General features: G+C 35.5%; 1 protein-coding gene and 1 long non-coding RNA gene across 19 annotated transcripts in view; one reads left to right on the top strand and one right to left on the bottom strand.

Annotated features, from left to right (window-relative positions):
- Positions 1 to 19,504, top strand: part of WDPC (WD repeat containing planar cell polarity effector) — a 675,061-nt gene that overhangs the window by 527,230 nt on the left and 128,327 nt on the right. For 13 of the 18 annotated variants that reach the window (XR_011611802.1, XR_011611800.1, XR_011611799.1 and 10 more), the window contains one exon: positions 2,864 to 2,966. Coding sequence is in view for 11 of the 18 variants with exons in the window: in XM_071076813.1 (XP_070932914.1) it covers positions 2,864 to 2,966 (103 nt within the window). In the remaining 7 variants the exon portion in view is untranslated. Of the gene's footprint in view, positions 1 to 2,863; positions 2,967 to 3,078; positions 3,232 to 3,633; positions 3,715 to 3,790; positions 4,810 to 19,504 lie in introns of those variants that run through there. The other 5 variants (XR_011611801.1, XR_011611804.1, XR_011611803.1 and 2 more) reach the window with 5 other exon arrangements.
- LOC105465132 (uncharacterized) overlaps positions 1 to 19,504 on the bottom strand; it is a 66,553-nt gene that overhangs the window by 37,788 nt on the left and 9,261 nt on the right. The gene's annotated exons all lie outside the window — the stretch shown is intronic.

Genomic DNA, 19,504 nt, shown 5'->3' with positions numbered 1-19,504 from the left:
CATATTATTTTGATTGTACATTTAAGTTGCCTCCAGTTTTTCACTGTTATAAACAGTGCTTTAATTACCAATCTTGGATACTGTCCCATCATTTCCTTAGGAAGATTTACCAAAAGTATATTTTAAATTATGATATATTGTTAAAATACAGGTCCAGCAAACTTTTTACAAAGGGCCAGATAGCAAATATTAGAGATTTGTGAGCCAAGAGGCAAAACTGAAGTTATTATGTAGGTACTTATATAACAAGACAGAAAATTTCCATAAATCTTTATTGATGAAATTAAAAGAGTACAATTTTTGTGATATAGCTCTACATATGTGAAGAATGGAATCCTTTTCAGAGGAGGTAACATTTCACTTAATTGGGTTTGAAAGCTGGTGTTTCCTATCAAAATCTTTAGCTAACGTTCATCTGTTAATGCTTATCTACAATGAGATTTTACATATTTCACCTTTGAAAATGTCTTTCCACATATATAAGTACTGCCAAATACTGATATCAATCCATGAGTATATGCTTTTAATTGAGTATATTCAACAGACTGGCAGGCATTTTTAGAATTCTATTAGCTAAAAGGCTAGAATGCCTTTTAGCATGTCATTACATTGCAAATCACTTCCAATTAAAGTTCCTCAATTGCACAGTTAAATGGATTTTGGAATATGTAAATTTCCTTTGCACTTGCATCAAGGTCTGAAAAACACTGCTGTAATTTGAAATCAGAAAATATATTGCTGAAAATTTGTGTAGGAATGGAGATTATTTAAAAAAAAAAAAAAAAAAAAAAACCTTTCGACAGTGCAGGAAGTATGTGATGCAGCCTGACATTACTTGCAATTCAAACAATGTTCTCATTGAAATGACTTTATCACATTATGTTTCACATATAAGTTTCACATATAAGCACTGTTTTACTTTGTAACTTTAGCTTGAAACCGTTTCAAATTTGCAGCAAAAGCTAATTTCAAAGCCACTCAGTGTTCAATAGCAGTGATTGAGCACAGTTCTTCCAACCGTTAAAAATGTAAAAACCATTCTTAATTTGAGGACTGTATCAAAAGCAGGCTAGATTTGGCCCATGGGCCATAGCTTACTGACCCTTGGCTAGTGCAGTGGCTCATACCTGTAATCCCAGCACTTTCGGAGGCCGAGGCGGGCAGATCACAAGGTCAGGAGTTCAAGACCAGCCTGATCAACATGGTGAAACCCCGTCTCTACTAAAAATACAAAAGCTGGCCGGGCGCGGTGGCTCACGCCTGTAATCCCTGCACTTTGGGAGGCCGAGGCGGGCGGATCACGAGGTCAGGAGATCGAGACCATCCTGGCTAACACGGTGAAACCCCGTCTCTACTAAAATACAAAAAAAAAATTAGCCGGGCGCGGTGGCGGGCGCCTGTAGTCCCAGCTACTCGGGAGGCTGAGGCAGGAGAATGGCGCGAACCCGGGAGGCGGAGCTTGCAGTGAGCCGAGATGGTGCCACTGCACTCCAGCCTGGGCGACAGAGTGAAGACTCCGCCTCAAAAAAAAAAACAAAACAAAACAACAACAACAAAAAAAACAAAAGCTAGCCAGGCATGGTGGTGCATGCCTGTAATCCCGGTTACTCAAGAGACAGAGGCAAGAGAATCACTTGAACTGGGAAGGCAGAGGTTTCAGTGAGCCCAGATCATGCCACTGCACTCCAGCCTGGCAACAGAGTGAGGCTCTGTCTCAAAAAATAAATAAAGTCTTAACCAATTATATTCCCAGTAAGTGTTACATGCCTGTTTGCCCAAAACTTTGCAACTTGTAATTATTATTTACTTTTAAAGATTTATCCAATTTGAAATTACATTTTTCAGCTTGCATTTATTTACATAAGGTCACATATCTTTTAATGATTATAAGCCATTTATATCTATTTCTTCACTGTAAGTGGTTGTTCATATTCTTTCCCCATTTTTATTTCAATGAAATTTTCATTCCAACAATCATTCTGCATAGCAAAAAGAGATCTAAAACCTTTTTAGTGACTCCACTTCTTCAGTATTACTTTTCACTGCTTTCTCCTACACATCCAACACTCCTTCCATATCGAAAGATCTGCCATTGTCTGAGAGTTGTGTTTTCTCAGGCTTCTCTGCATATGTGCACCAGACATCATTCATTCCCTGTCACCTTTTCTCCATTTTCCCCCTCTTATAGTAACTCTTATTCACCCTTCAAGACTACCATCAGAGATCAGTTCCTCCTCTTTGGTTCCACAGCATCCTGCATATATGTGCTATAAAATCTATCATACTTTTTTGTAATTAACTATTGGTTTACAGTGGTCTCTCTCCCCACTGGGCATACAGCTTTTTGAGATACGGTATTATAATTGATCGCCATACTCCAAAACAGTGCCCAGCACTTAGTTGGTACTAATTATTTTATTTCATAATACTAGTAATATTAATAATAAATATATGCCAGACACAGCAACGAATCTGTTTAGTATCCCTTGTATCGTGCTTAGCATAATATGCAATTAAAATCTGAAGACACACCCTCAGATATTAATGTCTTACAAAAGAAAAATAGCAATTAACATTTTTTATTCCCTGACAAAACTGAGTATGTCAAAGACTTTATTAAAAACTTGTATTTTCCCTCACAGCTTAAAATAATTTATTTAAATACTTGCCTTTAGTTATAGCTGTGATCTCCAATTCAGAAAAATTTGCTTATACTAGAAAACTAAGAAACTTAAAATACAGAAAAGAATATTTACAAACTTTCTATTTTGTAATCTGAACAATAAGTTTCTTTCAAAATCCTCTTTGTAATTTGAGCAAGATTCATTTTGAATCAATCTTTTATTTTGCTTTATTTCCTCAGGATATTCATTACCTTGCACTAGATAAAGGTGAATTGGCACTAGCTGAAGTGGCAAGAAAAAGAGCTAGTGACATTGATGCAGAATCAATAACCTCTGGAGTTGGTAAGAATTAATGCTATTTTTAAGTGCTTTTTATTTTAGTCAATAGTTAGTATCATTTCTATTTATGTTTGGAGGACATGGTTGGTTAATTTGAATTATTTTGTTTGTAAAGACAGTGCCTTATAAAAAGAAGAATTAAGCCTTGACAAACAGCACAGTATTGATATACAAGTTGGAATTGTGTTTATGTGAAAATTTCTAATCAGTGATTACTATTGTCATCATTAAGCAAAAAGTCAAAAGGATATTCTTTTCATAAGATTTTGTGAGTATTATCATACTGTTGTTATTAAAATTAACCAACACAGAAATTTATATAATCCTTTATACACAGACATGTCATTTCTCAAAAGAATTCTCTCCTATATGGGGCAAAGTATTTCATATGGGAGTTTGGGTTTGATAGGTGATCTGTTTTTCTTTAGAAGCTGCTAGAATCATTTTAAACTGTAGTATTCTAAAGAAGACAGATCAGAAGCCTTAGAATGAATTTTAAAGTTCCTTTAAATTTTATAACATAAAAAATGAAAGTTTATAAAAAGTATTGTAATATTAACACTAACATCTTTTTTTCACCTCAGTTTATCTAATGCCTCTAAATTGAGCAATATTGATACTTAGAAATCCAATTCCTTTTCTTACTGAGTATTTATTATTCTTAAATTAGGCAAAGAACCCTCAGGATTGTACTAGAATTCATTCTTCTGTGGAACTCCTCTGAAACAAGTTTTAAAAAGATTTCCACTTTGTAAGTGCTTGAAAAATCTTATACAAGCCTCTCCATTGACAGATCTTGTGCTTTGTTTTTGTAATGCTGTTTGCAGCCAAAGGGACCAATTGTCAGCTTCTTTCTGACACCACCACATAGATCTAATCTTCAAGGTGATACTGAAGGACTCAAAGCCATTCCAGCAGGGTAGCTCTAAACCTGAATACCAGGGCCAACAGGTACTAGCAAGATAATTCCATTCTCCTTCCCCCATCCTGAAAGAGTTCCAAATTGATTAGACCACTTTCATATCTCCATTTCTAATGGATAAGGAATACTCACTATTAATGCAGTATTGGATAAGAATAACTGTAATTGACCTATCACTATACATTGTTACTTGCTAGGGAGGGATATTAATGTGTGTACTACTACTACTAATAGCACCTAATATTTATTGAATGCTAAGTTACAGATAACTAATTTTCACCACAACTCTGTGAAGTACAATTTATATTTGCTATGAGAAGTCACTTCTAACTAAATGATGAAAGCATACCATGTTTATAGAAATGATGATGTTATATGATGGGGAAATATCCTCCATCCCCATCCCTCTAGCCATTTAGGAAAACACAGTAGGAAGTTAAGTCATAGCCAGTTTTCTGGGATGTTTCCTTAGCTGTCCTGTACCCTGCCTTTTCTTCCAGGATATCAGATACCATGAAGGCCATCTTTGCATTTTAAAGCTATCTAAAAATAGTAACAGTGAAAGAGAATGTGAAGAGATTATCACAAAATTTCAGCAAAACAAAGAAACTCCCTGATTCACCAAAATGCATCTCATTTCCTGTATATTCTCTGATGAGGTTACTGTGGCCAGCGGGTAATTCCTAGCCAGAAAGCTTAGTGTACCCACTTTGAGCCCTGCGTCATTTCTAGCAAATATATTTTCAATGATACCCTGTGACTTCTCTTTTCTCAGTCTTGTCTCAGGCCTCAGACTTTGACCTAGATTACTATGTTTTGACAAAGATACTATTAAATAACATCAGTAACTTTCAAGACGTTGCCCTATTACATGAATGTTCTACTCAGTTTTGCTGCAGAAAACTGGGTGATTCTCACTCAGAATTCCAAATGGAATTAGCAAAGAATTTCTGGTTTCCTCATCATGGTCTCTGCCTAGTTCTTTTTTGCAGCCCACATCATGCTGGGGAAAGCTAATTTTCTCTCAAATTCCCTCAATTTAATTCAATTATTCTCTTAAACTTATCCCAAAGCTGAAAGTTATTAAATTTTTGGCTTTCAAAGTGGTTCTTTGATGCAAGCAAGGAGCCAAATTATGTAAGACAGCGAAAGAGTAGTTCCATTTACATGGGAGAGTCTGTAAAAAAGCATCAGACATAAATACTGTCACCATAGTTAAAAGCAAGAGTTGCCAAGGGAAAAGCTGGATGATGATAATCTGAACAATTTGGTAATTTTTTAAACTTTTTATTTAAGTCTAACATGCATACAGAAAAGTGCACAAAACATAAGCATGTGACTCAATGAATTTCACAAAGGGAACACATCCTTGTAAAGAGTATCTCGACCAAGTAACATATGTTACCAGGACCCCAGAAGCCTTCCTATACCCACTTCAAGATGCTATAATCTCAGCCCAACTGTCCAGATTTGTAACGTTATAGACTAGTTTTGCCTTTTTTCAAACTTAAAATAAATGGATTCAAACCTATATTCTTTTGTATTTGGCTCCTTTTATTCAACATTACGAATCTGAGAATATATCATATTGTTGCATACAGTTATAACTCTTCCGCTTTTATTGCTGTATAACAATATTCCAATGCATGAATGTACTTCAATTTATTTTGCTTTAGATGGATATTTGGGTTGTTTCAAGTTTGGGACTAATGTGAATAGTGCTGCTATGAACATTCTTGTGTATGTCTTTTAATGGACATAGGTACGCAGATCTGTTCGACTGTGCTTAGAAGTGGAATTCCTGTGACATAGGATATGCAGCCTTAGTAGTTACTTCCAGTTTTCCAAAGTAGTTGTTAACAATTTCCCTTCTCACCAGCAGTACGTAGGAGTTCCAGTTTTGGCCATCCTCAATGATGCTTGATATTGTCTCTCTTTTTCATTTTAGCCATTCTGGTGGAAAAGGTATTGTAATTTTGTATATGTGACAGTATAATATATAGGCTGTTTCTGGACCATGTTCTATTTTATTACTGTTTGTCTATACTTGCACAGATATCTCACTGCTTTAAGCAACTCTGGCTGTCAATATTATTATTTAGTAGTGCAAATTGCCCAGCTTTGTTCTTTAAGATGGACTTGTCTATCTTTCCATATAAATTGCAAAATCAGCTTATACCCTGACTCAAGGAAAAAAAAAAAAAAACAGTGGGGGCTGAAATTCTAGTTAGAATCTCATTTAACTCATAGATACATTTAGGCTGAATGTATTTCTTTATAATATTGTTTTCCAATCCATTAATACGATCTATCCCTCCATTTATTTAGGTCTTCTCTATTTCTTATGAAAAATGTTTTGTAGTTTTCATAGTAGTGGTCTTCTACATCTTCCTTTAGATTTAAGTATTTCTTTTTCTCCTTTGTATGTGGTAATCTTATTTTAAAATTTCATTTTCTGTTTTATTTCTGGTATATATATGATTGACTATTATATATATCGACCTTATATCCAGCAATAAGTGCTAAATTCACTTATTAATGCCAACAGTTTGTAAATTCTTTTGAATTTTCTGCATCCCAATCATGTCATCTGGAAATATGTTAGTCTCTTTGCATTGCTATAAAGGAATACCTAAGACTGAGTAATTTATAAAGAAAAAAGGTTTATTTTGGCCCAAGGTTCTTCAGGCTATGTGAGAAGTATGGTGCTGGCATCTGTACCTGGTGAGGCCTCAGGAAGCTTCAAATCATGGCAGAAGGTAAAGGGGGAGATGCCATATCACATGGTGAGAGAGGGAGAAAGAGAGAGAGAAGAGGGGAGATGCCATATCACATGGTGAGAGAGGGAGAAAGAGAGAGAGAAGAGGAGGACCCAGGCTCCTTTAAACAACTAGCTCTCATGTGAACTAACAGAGCAAGAACTCACTTCTTACCGTGGGGAGGGCACCAAGCCATATAAGAGGGATCTGCCTCCATGACCCAAACACCTCCCACGAGGCCCCACCTCCAACATGGGGATTACATTTCAATATGAGTTGGAGGGGACAAACATCCAAACCATATCAGCAAATAAGGACATTTTAATTCCTTCCTTTCTAGTTCTTATGCCTTTTACTTCTCTTTCCTTATTACTGTACTGACTAGAAGCTCTAGTATAAAGATAAGTAGAAGTTGTGACCGGCATTATTTTCTGTTTCTTGATTCTTAGGGAAAGCTTTCAATAATTCACCAGTTAGCATAAAGTTTTCCCCAGGTTTTTAATAAAACTTTCATACATATTAATAAAGTTCCCTTCAATAAACTAGTTTGCTAAGAGTTTCTATCATGAATAGGTAGTGAATTTTATCAAATACTTTTCCTGTGCTTATCAAGATTATGATGATCTTTCTCCTTTGTTCTATTAATATAGTGAATTGCATTGATTTTCAAATGGCAAACTAACCTTACATTCCAGAATAAATACTTCTTAATTGTGATGATGTATTTTTACATATTCCTGGATTTCATTTACTATTTTTAAATGTTGGCATTTACATTCATGAGGGATCAGTCTGTAAATGGTTTTACTTCAGTATCTCTGCCTAGTTTTGATATCTAGATTATTTTGACCTAATGCCTAAATGTCAAGCATTCTAGAAAGGATACATTTGAACATGTAATAGTACTTTATGTCCAGTTATTTATATATGGCATATGTAACACTTCCTACAAATTAAAAATTTTACCATTAATCTTGACTGTATTGATGACAACATTTTGGTTGTAACATTGTATTAAATTTTTGTGAAATACTATCATTGGAGGAAACTGGGTAAAAGAGACATGGGACCTCTCCGTTATTTCTTACAACTGCATATTAATATGCAATTATCTTTAAAAGTTTAATTTTTAAAGTTTATATTAATATAGTGTCCTATGTTAAGTACTGTAATAAACATTACCTTATTTGGTCCTCCCAAATTATCTCTAAAGGAGAAACTACTCTTGGTGAATTTTTTTAGAAGCTTTTTTCTGTAATAATTTCAGCTTTTATTTTAGATTCAGGGAGCATATGTGCAGGTATGTTACATGGGTATATTGCATGATGCTAAGATTTGGGGTATGAATGATCCCCATCACCCAGGTGGTAAGCAACAGTACACAAGAAGTAGTTTTTCAACCCTTGCTCCTTGCCCTTCTATTAGTCCCCAGTGTTTATTATTCCTCTCTTTATGTCCATGTGTACCTAATGCTTTACTCCCACTTACATATGAGAATATGTGGTATTTGGTTTTCTATTCCTGAGTTAATTCACTTACAGTAATGTCTTCCAGCTACAACTATGTTGCTGCAAAAGGTGTGATTTCAGTCTTTTTTATGGCTGTATAGTTTTCCATGGTGTATATATACTACATTTTCTTTATTCAATCCATCATTGATGAGTTCCTAGGTTGATTCCATGTCTTTGCTATTGTAAGTAGTGCTGTGATGAACATACAAGTGCATGTGTCTTTTTGGCAAAACAATTTATTTTCCTTTGGGTATATACCCATAAATGGGATCCATGGGTTGAATGATAGTTCTCAGTTTTTAAGAAATCTCCTGACTGTTTTCCACAGTGGTTGAATTAATTTGCATTCCCACCAGCAGTGTATAAGCATTCCCTTTTCTGCACAACCTCACAGCATGTGTTATTTTCTGACTTTTTAACAAGAGCCATTCTGACTGGTTTGAGATGCTATCTCATTGTGGTTTTGATCTGCATCTCTTTGATTCGTGACATTGAGCATTTTTTCACGTTTGTTGACTGCTTGTATGTCTGCTTTTGAGAAATGATTGTTCATGTCATTTGCATGCTTTTTAATGGACTTGTTTTTATCTTGTTGATTTTAAGTTCTTCATAGATTCTGCTTATTAGTCCATTGTTAAATGCATAGCATAGTTTGCAAATATTTTCTCCCATTCTGTAGGCTGTCTGTTTACTTTGTTCATAGTTTTTTTTTTTTTTGCTGTGCAGAAGCTCTTTGGTTTAATTAGGCCGCACTTGTCAATTTTTGTTATTGCTGCATTTATTTTTGAGGACTTAATCATAAATTTTTTATCAAGGCCAATGTCCAGAAGGACATTTCCTAGGTTTTCTTCTAGGATTCTTATATAGTATGAGGTCATACATTTAATTATCTAATCAATCTTAAGTTAATTTTTGTATATGGTGAAAGGTAGGGATCTAATTTCATCCTTCCACATATGGCTAGCAAGCTATTCCAGCACCATTTATTGGATAGGGAATCCTTTCCCAGTTTCTTTTCTTGACTGTCAACGATCAGATGCCTGTAGGTGTGTGGCTTTATTTCAGTGTCCTCTATTTTGTTACATTGGTCTCTGCATCTGTTTCTGTACTAGTACCATGTTGTTTTGGTTACTGAAGACTTGTAGTATAGTTTGAAGTTAAGTAATGGTGATCCCTCGAGCTTTGTTCTTTATGCTTAGGATTGCTTTGGTTATCTGGGCTCTTTTTTGGTTCCATATGAATTTTAGAATGGTTTTTGTTGTATTTCTATGAAAAATGACCTTGGTAGTTTGATATATACAGAGTTGATATATAGATTGCTTTGGGCAGTATGGACATTTTAATGATATTGATTCTTCCAGTCCATGCACGTGGAAGTTTTTCCATTTGTTTGTGTCATACGTGATTTCTTTCAGCAGTATTTTGTAGTTCATTCACTTCCTTGGTTAGATATATTCCTACGTATTTTATTTTGTGTATGCATATTGTAAGTGGGATTATGTTCTTGACTTGGCTCTCAGCTTGAATGTTATTGTTATATAGAAATGGCACTGATTTTTCTATGTTGATTTTGTATCCAAAACCTTACAGAGGTTTATCAGGTCTAGGAGTCTTCTGGTGAAGTCTTTAGGGTTTTCTATTTGCAGAATCATATCATTAGCAAAGAGAGATAATTTGATTTCCTCTTTTCCTATTTGGATGCTGTTCATTTCTTTCTCTTCTCCTGATTTCTCTGGCTAGGACTTCCAGTACTTCTTTGAATGGGAATGATGAGTGTGGGCATCTTTGTCTTGTTCCTGTTCTTAAGGGGAATGCTTCCAGCTTTTGCCCATTCAGTATGATGTTGGCTATGGGTTTGTCATAGATGACTCTTACTTTGAGCTCTGTTCCTTCTATGCCTAGTTTGTTGAGGGTTTTTTATCAAGAAGGATATTGGATTTTATCAAAGGCTTTTTCCATGTTTATTGAGATGATCATATGGTTTTTGTTTTTATTTCTGTTTATGTAGTGAATCATGCTTATTGATCTGCATATGTTGAACCAACCTTGCATCCCAGGAATAAAGCCGCTTGCTTATGGTGAATTAACTTTTTGATTTGCTGCTGGATTTGATGTGTTGGAATTTTGTTGAGGATTTTTGCATATATGTTCATCAGGCTTATTGGCCTGTGGTTTTCTATTTTCATTGTGTTTTTGCCAGGTTTTGGTATCAGGGTGGTTCTGGCTTCACAGAATGAGTTATGAAAGGAGTTCCCACCTGCCTGATTTTTTGAATAGTTTCAGTAGGATACAAGTTCTTCTTTGTACATCTACTATAATTCAGCTGCAAATCCATCTGGTCCGGGGCTTTTTTTAAATTGGTAGACTTTTTGGCCAGGCACGGTGGCTCACGCCTGTAATCCCAGCACTTTGGGAGGCCGAGGCGGGTGGATCACGAGGTCTGGAGATCGAGACCATCCTGGCTAACACGGTGAAACCTCATCTCTACTAAAAATACAAACAATTAGCCAGGCATGATGGTGAGCACCTGTAGTCCCAGCTACTTGGGAGGCTGAGGCAGGAGAATGGCGTGAACCCAGGAGGTGGAGCTGGCAGTGAGCCGAGATCATGCCCCTGCACTCCAGCCTCGATGACAGAGTGAGACTCTGTATCAAAAAAAAAAAAAAAAAAAAAAGGTAGGCTTTTTATTATTGGTTGAATTTCATAACTTACTGTTTATTGTTCTGTTCAGGGTTTCACTTTCTTTCTGTCTCAGTCTTGGGAGGTTGTATGTTTCCAGGAATTTATGTATTTCCTCTGCATTTTCTAGTTTGTGTGCATTGAGATGTTTGTATTAGTTTCTGAGGATCTTTTGTATACCTGTGGGATCACTGATAATGTTATCTTTGTCATTTCTGATTGTGCTTATTTAGATCATCCTTTTTTCCTTTGTTATTGAACTAGTGATCCTTCATACCTGTTTATCCTTTTAAAGTATAAACGTTTGGTTTTGTTCATTCTTTGTATGGATTTTTGGATCTCAGGTTCATTTAATTCTGCTCTGATATTAGTTACTTCATTTCTTCTGCTATCTTTGGGGTTAGTTTATTCTTGTTTTTCTAGTTCTTCTAGGTGTGATGTTAGATTGTTAATTTGAGATCTTGCTAACTTTTTGTTGTAGGCCTTTAGTTCTATAAACTTTGAAGAGATCTTTTTGTATAGGCAATGAAATGAGGTTACAGTGGAAATGCTCCATATACTGCAAAAAACTTGAGAGCCACTGTTCTATAGCAATTCTAATCAGTTTTCTATGGATATAGTTCCCGGATTGAACTCCCTCATACAATAGTGCCATAAAACACTCAGTAAAATAAAATAAATATGGCTAAATACTTAAAAGATATATTAAGACAAATTGATTTATTTAAAAATTTCTGGGGTACATGAAATATTCTCAGAAATCACAAATTTATTTGTTTATCTGAATATTTCCAAAAATTTTGACCATACAAGCCTCATCTTTATCCTTGTTCCAGGCAAGAGCTATAAATTCATTGAACTTGAGATTTTTATAATTCACTTGGGGAAACATAGATTAATTGCACAATTGTAAATCTTTATCCTTGCTAACAGGCTTAGCATGATGGTACTAGCTATTAAAATAGTAATCATCATTCATAGAGGTAAAGAACTCAAACATTTATACTGTTATTATAGTAGTCCCCCTTTATCTGCTAATTTCCTTTCTGTGGTTTGAATTACCTGAAGTCAACCACAGCCAAAAATATTATATGGAAAATTCCAGAAATAAATAATTCACAATTTTTAAATCGTGCACTGTTGAGTACTGTGATGAAATCTCATACTGTCCTGTTTTGTTTTGTTCAGAATGTGAATCCCTTTGTCCAGTATACCCCCACTGTATATGCCACCTGCCCATAAGTCACGTAGCAGCCATCTTGGTTATCAGATGGACCATAATGGTGTAGCAGCGCTTGTATTGAAGCAACCTGTATTTTACTTAATAATGACTCCAAAGCACAAGAGTAGTGATGCTGGCAATTCAGATATACCAAAGAGATGCACTTTATGGTGCTCTCAGTGAGTAAAAAGGTGAAAGTTTTCAACTTAATAAGGAAAGATATCATATGTAGAGCTTGCTAAGATCTATGGTACATATGAATCCTCTATCCATGAAATTGTGAAGAAGGAAACAAATTCACGAGTTGTGCTGCTGCACCTCAAACTGCAAAAGTTTCAGCCACAGTGTGTGATAAGTGCTTAGTTACAATGGAAAAGTCATTAAATTTGCATGTGAAAGACACAGAAAGGTGTTCGAATTGACAGCCATCAGATTCAGTAGAATCTGCTATTTCAAGCATCCACTGGGGGTCTTTGAACATATACCCCATGGATAAAGGGAGACTACCATACCTGGAAAATTCCTCTCCTCTCAGCTTCTTCCTTCTTTCACTTCCACACTCTGAGTGAAATACAGCAAAATTTCAGAATAGGAAGCTCTTTGTCCTTGTTACCCCACAGTTACATAAATCAGAGGTAAAGACATGTGCAGCTGGTAAGACTTTCTTGACAAAACTGGAGAGAGCATTTTCATGAGGGGTTATATTGCCAAAACTCATGATCACTGTAGAGGCTGGATAAAACACCTTTATTAGGGATTAGCTATGCTACAGGCATTGTCTAAAGAACTTGCTGCAGAACACCTTGGTATGTAGGAGTCAAACATCTGTCATCATGTCAGTTTTGCTTCAAGATGACATCACTGTTGCCATGCAACAGGCTATTTTCTTACAGAAATTAAGGCATTCAAAAGCAGCCATGTATACAGGGGAATTGGGAAAGCCACACACAGGCCCAGTCAACACACATTTCAGAAAAGACCTGAGAAGACCATAAGCTTTTACCTCAGGCCAATTCCTATGCTCAGAGCAAACCTAGCTAATTAGTGGGACTGTCCCAGCACACAGCTAGTCTGCAAAGACTGGGAGAGATGGCTTTTTCAAATGCCCAGTTTCACACACACACACACAACCCACAAGGCATACAAAGAAACAGGAAAACATGGCCTATTCAAAGGAGCAAAATTAATTGGTAGAAATTAAACCTGAGAAAGCACAGACATCTTGCTAACTAGGCAAAGTCTTTAAAACAACTGCCTTAAATATGTTCAAAGAGCAAAAGGAAACCATACAAAGAACTAAAGAATATTTTTAAAAAACGTAAGAACAAAATGAAAATATCAAAAAAGAGAAATTATAAAAAGGAACCAAATTCTGAAGCAACTGAAAAGTCCAATAACTGAATTTAAAAATTTACTAGAGAAGTTCAAGGTTTGAGTAGGCGGAAGAAAAAAAATCAGCCAACTTCATGATACAATATTTGAAATTATCAGTTCTAAGGACCCAGAAGAATTAAGAAAAGTGAACTAAACCTACGAGGTTTATGGGACATCATCAAATATACCAATATATACATTACAGGAATCCCAGAAGGGGAAGAGAGAAAGGATCAGAAAGATTATGAAGAAATAATGACCAAAACCCTCCTAAGTTTGAGGAAATACATGGATCCACAAACCCAAGATGCTCAGTGAACAGAGAAAGGATCAGAAATACGATTTGAAGAAATAATGACCAAAACCCTCCCAAATTTGAGGAAATACATGGATCCACAAATCTAAGATGCTCAATGAACTTCAAGTAGAATCAACCCAAAGGACACCTTATAATCAAATTGTTGAAAGAAAATCTGCAAGCAGCAAGAGAGAATAAACTCATCATATACAAGGGATTCTCAATAATAGGAGATTCTGACTTTTCAGTAGAAGCTTTGGTGGCCAGAAGGTATAATTAAAGTGCTAGAAGAAAAATAAAGATTAACCAAGAATTATATGTCCAGGACTGGGCAGTCAAATATAAAAACCAGTATTATTATAATTTTAATTTGTAACTCTACTTATTATCAACCTGAATTAAAACACAAAGGCATAAAAATAATTATAAATATCTTTAGTAGGTACACAATATATAAAGATGTAATTTGTGACATCAATAACAAAGTAGGGGAACAGTGACAATGCTTTATAAGAGTTTTTGTATACGCTTGAGGTTAACTTGGTATCAATTTAAATTAGATTGTTGTAACTTTAGAATGTTATACATAATTCCCATGATAACCACAAAGAAAATAACTGTCGAATATGTACAACAGGAAATGAGAAGGGAATCAAAACATGTCACAACTAAAAACAAAAGAAGGCAGCAATGGAGGAAATGAGCAACAAAAAGCCTATATGTGAAAAACAAAACCAACCAAACAAAAAACAGCCCTAAGACATATGTCCTTCTCTATCAGTAATTAATTACAGGCTAAGTGTTCACTGTCTGAAATGCTTGTAACCAGAAGTGTTTTGGATTTGGGGTTGGTTTGGTGGGTTGTTTTTTTTTTTTTTAATTTTGGAATATTTGCAGGTACATACTGAGATATCTTGAGGATGGTACCCAGGTCTAAACACAAAATTCACTTAGTTTTATATACACCTTACACACATAGCCTGAAGGCAATTTTATGTAATCTTTTTGATATTTTTGTGCATGCAACAAAGCTGTCTACCTTGAACCATTAGAATGTAAAGGTGTCACTGTCTCAGCCACCCATGTGGACAAGCTGTGATTGTTTGGTATCACCATCATTCCTGACTGAATTTGTATGCTACCAATAAGCAGTCATTTTCTTACACATTCATTCATAAGTACTTAAGAGTAAACATATGACATACCGTTACTACAGTAAAACAATGTGTTCAGGATAACTAAGTAGTACAGTAGCATCATCAGGATACCTGTTATCAGCGGTTACATAACAGCAACAACAAACAATGGCAAGATTTCTGCCTCTACTTACAATGCTGTGTTTTGAGTAAAAGATTACTGCATAGGGCATTTTATTTTTCTGGGTAAGAAAAACATCAGCAGCAGTTAAAGAGTCCGGAAGTGGGTCCTATAGGGATAAGAAGGAATCCTGTTCGATGGCATTTTAAAGTGTTTCCTTTAGAGTTATCTGCCTCATAACAAAGGTTTTTGTCTTACAAATTTCTTTTTGGTTTTATAAACTGACATGATTTCTTCTTCATGCTGCTCTAGTCTTTCAATAAACCCATCACACATTTTCACAATGTCACTTCCAGGCACTTTTTCTGCAGTGTTAATGGTTTCATCATCACTATTAACATAATCACCTTGATTCAGAACTGTTTTGGCTATTTCACCATTGGTCAATGAATGAACAACTGGAGGTTCATTACTGATGTTAAAAACCTCTTCAATATCCACCTCTTCCAGCTTACTGATAGACTCTGAAGGTATATTTGTTGCATATGTAAGGAGGTCAGACATTTTTCTCTCACTTCATATACAGAATCCTTCAAAGTCATCACCTTGTTTGTCATCATCAGTGAACATAATCACAGGCCAGAGATTGTGCCAGTCATGCACAACTGTGTCTTCAGTCATGTGTTCAAAGTGTTGGCAAAAGCATATGTGGCATCGTTCATGCTAAACATCCTTTTAAAACCTTGTGCACCCATGCCTCAGCTCACTGCTGATAGGATACTCTTTAAGAAAGTGTTTTTATATTTACTCTTCACTGATCTAAGGATACCCACCCTGGTCACATGGCTGAATTAATGAAGTCACACTTGGGGGAAGATACATGGCATACACATTTTTTAATGAGAATTTCAGCTGGAAGATGAGCAGAAGTTATTAAGGAATAACAAAATCTTGCAGTCATCACCCAGGCCAGCTTCCCTGCAGTGAGCACAAGCCACTGGTATAAAATGTTTGAGAAACCAACCAGGAAAGATGTCCCTGGTGATCCATGCCTTTTTGTTAGCATAATAATGGACTGGTGAGAAATTCACTCCTGGAAAACAGCAAGGATGCAAACTTTTGCCTATCATAGCAAGTTCATAATTATGCAGGCGTGCTGTATTAACATATCTCAGCAGAGTTCTTCTGTCATTAGCATCCTTAATTCATATAGGGGCTGTCTCATCTGGGGCAGTAACATCAAAAACAGTGGTGTTTCATCAATATTATAGACTTGTTCTGGTGTCAGATTTTTATTTCTGATGACCTTAGTGAACTCGTCCATGAATTTGTCCACTGCTTTATAATCAGAAGATGCTTTATCACCACACATTTTTAAAACAACTAAGAGAGTAGAATTGTAATGTTTCTAACATGAAAAATAGTAAGAGCTAAGGTGATGGATACCCCAGTTATCCTGATTTATTACACATTTTATCCCTATATCGAACATCACATATACCCATAAATATATAAAACTATTATGTGTCCATAATGAAAAGTAATAATAAAAATTTAATGCCATATCTTTTCTTAAATTTCTGCAACCAGCTTATTGAATATCCACAGTTCCCTTCAATTTTTAGTTCATCATGATCTTTGTTTGTTTCATGATCAGTATACCATTAAGTGGCATGTGTTCACTGCAATACTGATGGATCCACTCAATACATGATCAAAATCTTCATTTTTAGCTCTATGGCATGCATTGTTTTTCTATTTTTCATTAACTTAATCACTTTTAGCATAAAACAATAGTTTTTCCTCCTGTTTATACAAGTCATTTATGGTGGTCATTCCAACACCCTTCTGCTCTCTAAGATGTTTTATACTTACACCACTGTCCTGTTTCTCAAAAAGGTCGACGACTTTCTGTGCAATAAATATAAATGCTGCTTCTTTTTCTTATCACTGTTACCCATACAATTATTTAATATAGACTGTTTGGACATTTCACGAATATCTTTACAAAGAGCAGAGAATATGCAAAACAACACAGTAATACACATAGGTCTTGGCCTCATGCAGGGCATCATGGGGAACCTGACATTGGCACACCTGGCTTGCACTTGTGCCATTTTATTAACCTTTGTGGGTGTGCTTGTTTGAGGGCATCTAACTGTGTCTGGAAAATATATGACAGCTGAGGGGGTGGGGGAAGGTCTTTCTTCCTTGGGAACATTTAATAAACTGTGTGCACATGCATTTTTATTGCCACTTGTCACAGGCGGTCAGATGTAGAATTTCCACTTATGCCATCAATATAGGCACTCAAAAAATTTCAGATTTTGGAGCATTTCAGATTTTGGATTTTTGGATTGAGGATGCTCAACCTATGCTTTAAATGTAATGGATTAAACTCTCCAGTCAACTTCACACTGATAGAAGTTGCAGATAGGACTTGGCCTGTGAGTTATGTGAATAAGGATAACTGACAGACACCCATCTCAAAATAAATGAAAATGGGAATACGTCACTGCAATCATGGGATACATATTAGCAGAAAAGAGTAGAAATGTGGCTGCATCTCAGAAATAGCTGGACTTATTAAAAATTACATATTTGATTTTGGAATTTGTTATTGGTCTGTTTAGGGTTTTAATTTCTTCCTGGCTCAGTAGTGGGAGGTTGTGTGTTTACAGGAATTTATCCATTTCCTCTAGATTTTCCAGTTTGTGTGCATAGAGTTGTTCATCATAATCTCTAAGGATATTTTATATTTTTATGGGATCAGTTGTAATGTCATGTTTGTTATTTCAGATTGTGATTATTTGGATCTCTCTTTTTTTCATTGTTAATCTAGCTAAGCTAGCAGTCTACTAATACTGTTTATCCTTTCAAAGAACCAACTTTTGGTTTCATTGATCTTTTGTATGGATTTTTGCTTCTCAATTTTGTTCAGTTTTGCTCTGATATTATTTCTTTTCTTCTGCTGTCTTTGGGGTTGTTTTGTTTTTTTTGTTCCTTTATGTGTGATGTTAGATTGTTAATTTGAACTTTTTCTAACTTCTTGATGTAGGTGTTTAACTATAAACTTTCCTCTTAATACTGTTTTTACTGCACCCAGAGATTTCAGTAAGTTGTGTCTCTGTTTTCATTAATTTCAAGAAATTATTTGATTTCTGCCTTAATGCCCAAAGTAATTCAAGAGTAAGTTTTTTAATTTCCATGTAATTGTGTGGTTTTGAGAGACCTTTGATATTGATTTCTATTTTTATTACACTGTGGTCTAAGAGTGTTGTTTGGTATGATTTTATTTTTTTTTTTCATTTATTGAGACTTGCTTTATGGCCAAGCATGTGGTCAATCCTAGAGTATGTTCTGTGTGCAGATGAGAAGAATGTATATTCTTCAGTTGTTGCATGGAGCATTCTGTAGATGTTTATTAGGTCTAATTGGCCAAGTGTCGAGTTGAAGTCTAGAAGTTCTCTGTTACTTTTCTGCCTTGATGACCTGTCTAATGCTGTCAGTGTGCTGTTGATGTCCCCCATTATTATTGTATGGCTGTGTTAGTCTTTTCAGAGGTCTAGAAGTACTCGTTTTATGAATTTGGGAGCTCCAATGTTGAGTGTATATACATTTAGGATACTTAAGTCTTCCTGATAAATTTAACATTTTATCATTATGTGATACCCTTCTTTGTCCTTTTTGATGCTTGCTGGTTTAAAGTCTGTTTTCTCTGATCTAAGAATAGCAACTCCTGCTCTTTTGTTTTCTGCTTTCATGAAAGAGCTTCAGCACAGCAATAGAAACTATCAATGAAGTAAACAGGCAGTCTACGAAATGGGAGAAGATGTTCACAAACTATACATACAACAAAGGCCTAATATCCAGAATCTATAAGAAAATTAAATAAATCACAAGAAAAAAATAACCCAATTAAAAGTGGGCAAAGGACATGAACTATGCAAAAGAAGACATACAAGTCCCCAAGAAACATGAAAAAACTGCTAATCATCACTAATCATCAGAGAGATGCAAATCAAAACCACAATGAAATACTCTCTCACACCAGCCATTTGTGTGAGGAAAGTAATAGAGATGGCCATTCAATAAAGTTTTCTCTTAAATAAGACTGTATTTTTATATTGTGTCACTTCTAGCATAAGCCTGAGAAGTCAGATTGACATCTGTCTATAGTACAATACAGTTATGAAGTGAAATAGTCTAAGCTACTGTAAAACAAGAGACCATGAAACCCAGTAACTTCAGGAAGAGAATTTTCTTACTTTCTTGTATAACAATCCTGGGACATGTTCCAGGACTGGTAAGGCATGCTATTATTAGAGTACCAGGCCTTATCTATTGTGTTACTTTGTCATCTCTAGGGTAAAGCCTAGTTCTACATCACCGAAGATTTGCATCCCAGTCTACGAAAGGAGGAAAAAGGAGGCAGGCATAGTCCTATCTTGTTCAGGCTACAAGCCAGGAGTTGTTACATATCACTTCTGGACATATCTGTGGTTGATATCCCATATAT

Source organism: Macaca nemestrina, chromosome 13 (assembly GCF_043159975.1).
Source record: "Macaca nemestrina isolate mMacNem1 chromosome 13, mMacNem.hap1, whole genome shotgun sequence".
Classification (NCBI taxonomy): domain Eukaryota; kingdom Metazoa; phylum Chordata; class Mammalia; order Primates; family Cercopithecidae; genus Macaca; species Macaca nemestrina.
Note: the sequence above shows the minus strand (reverse complement) of the source record. Positions and strands in the feature narration are given on the sequence as shown.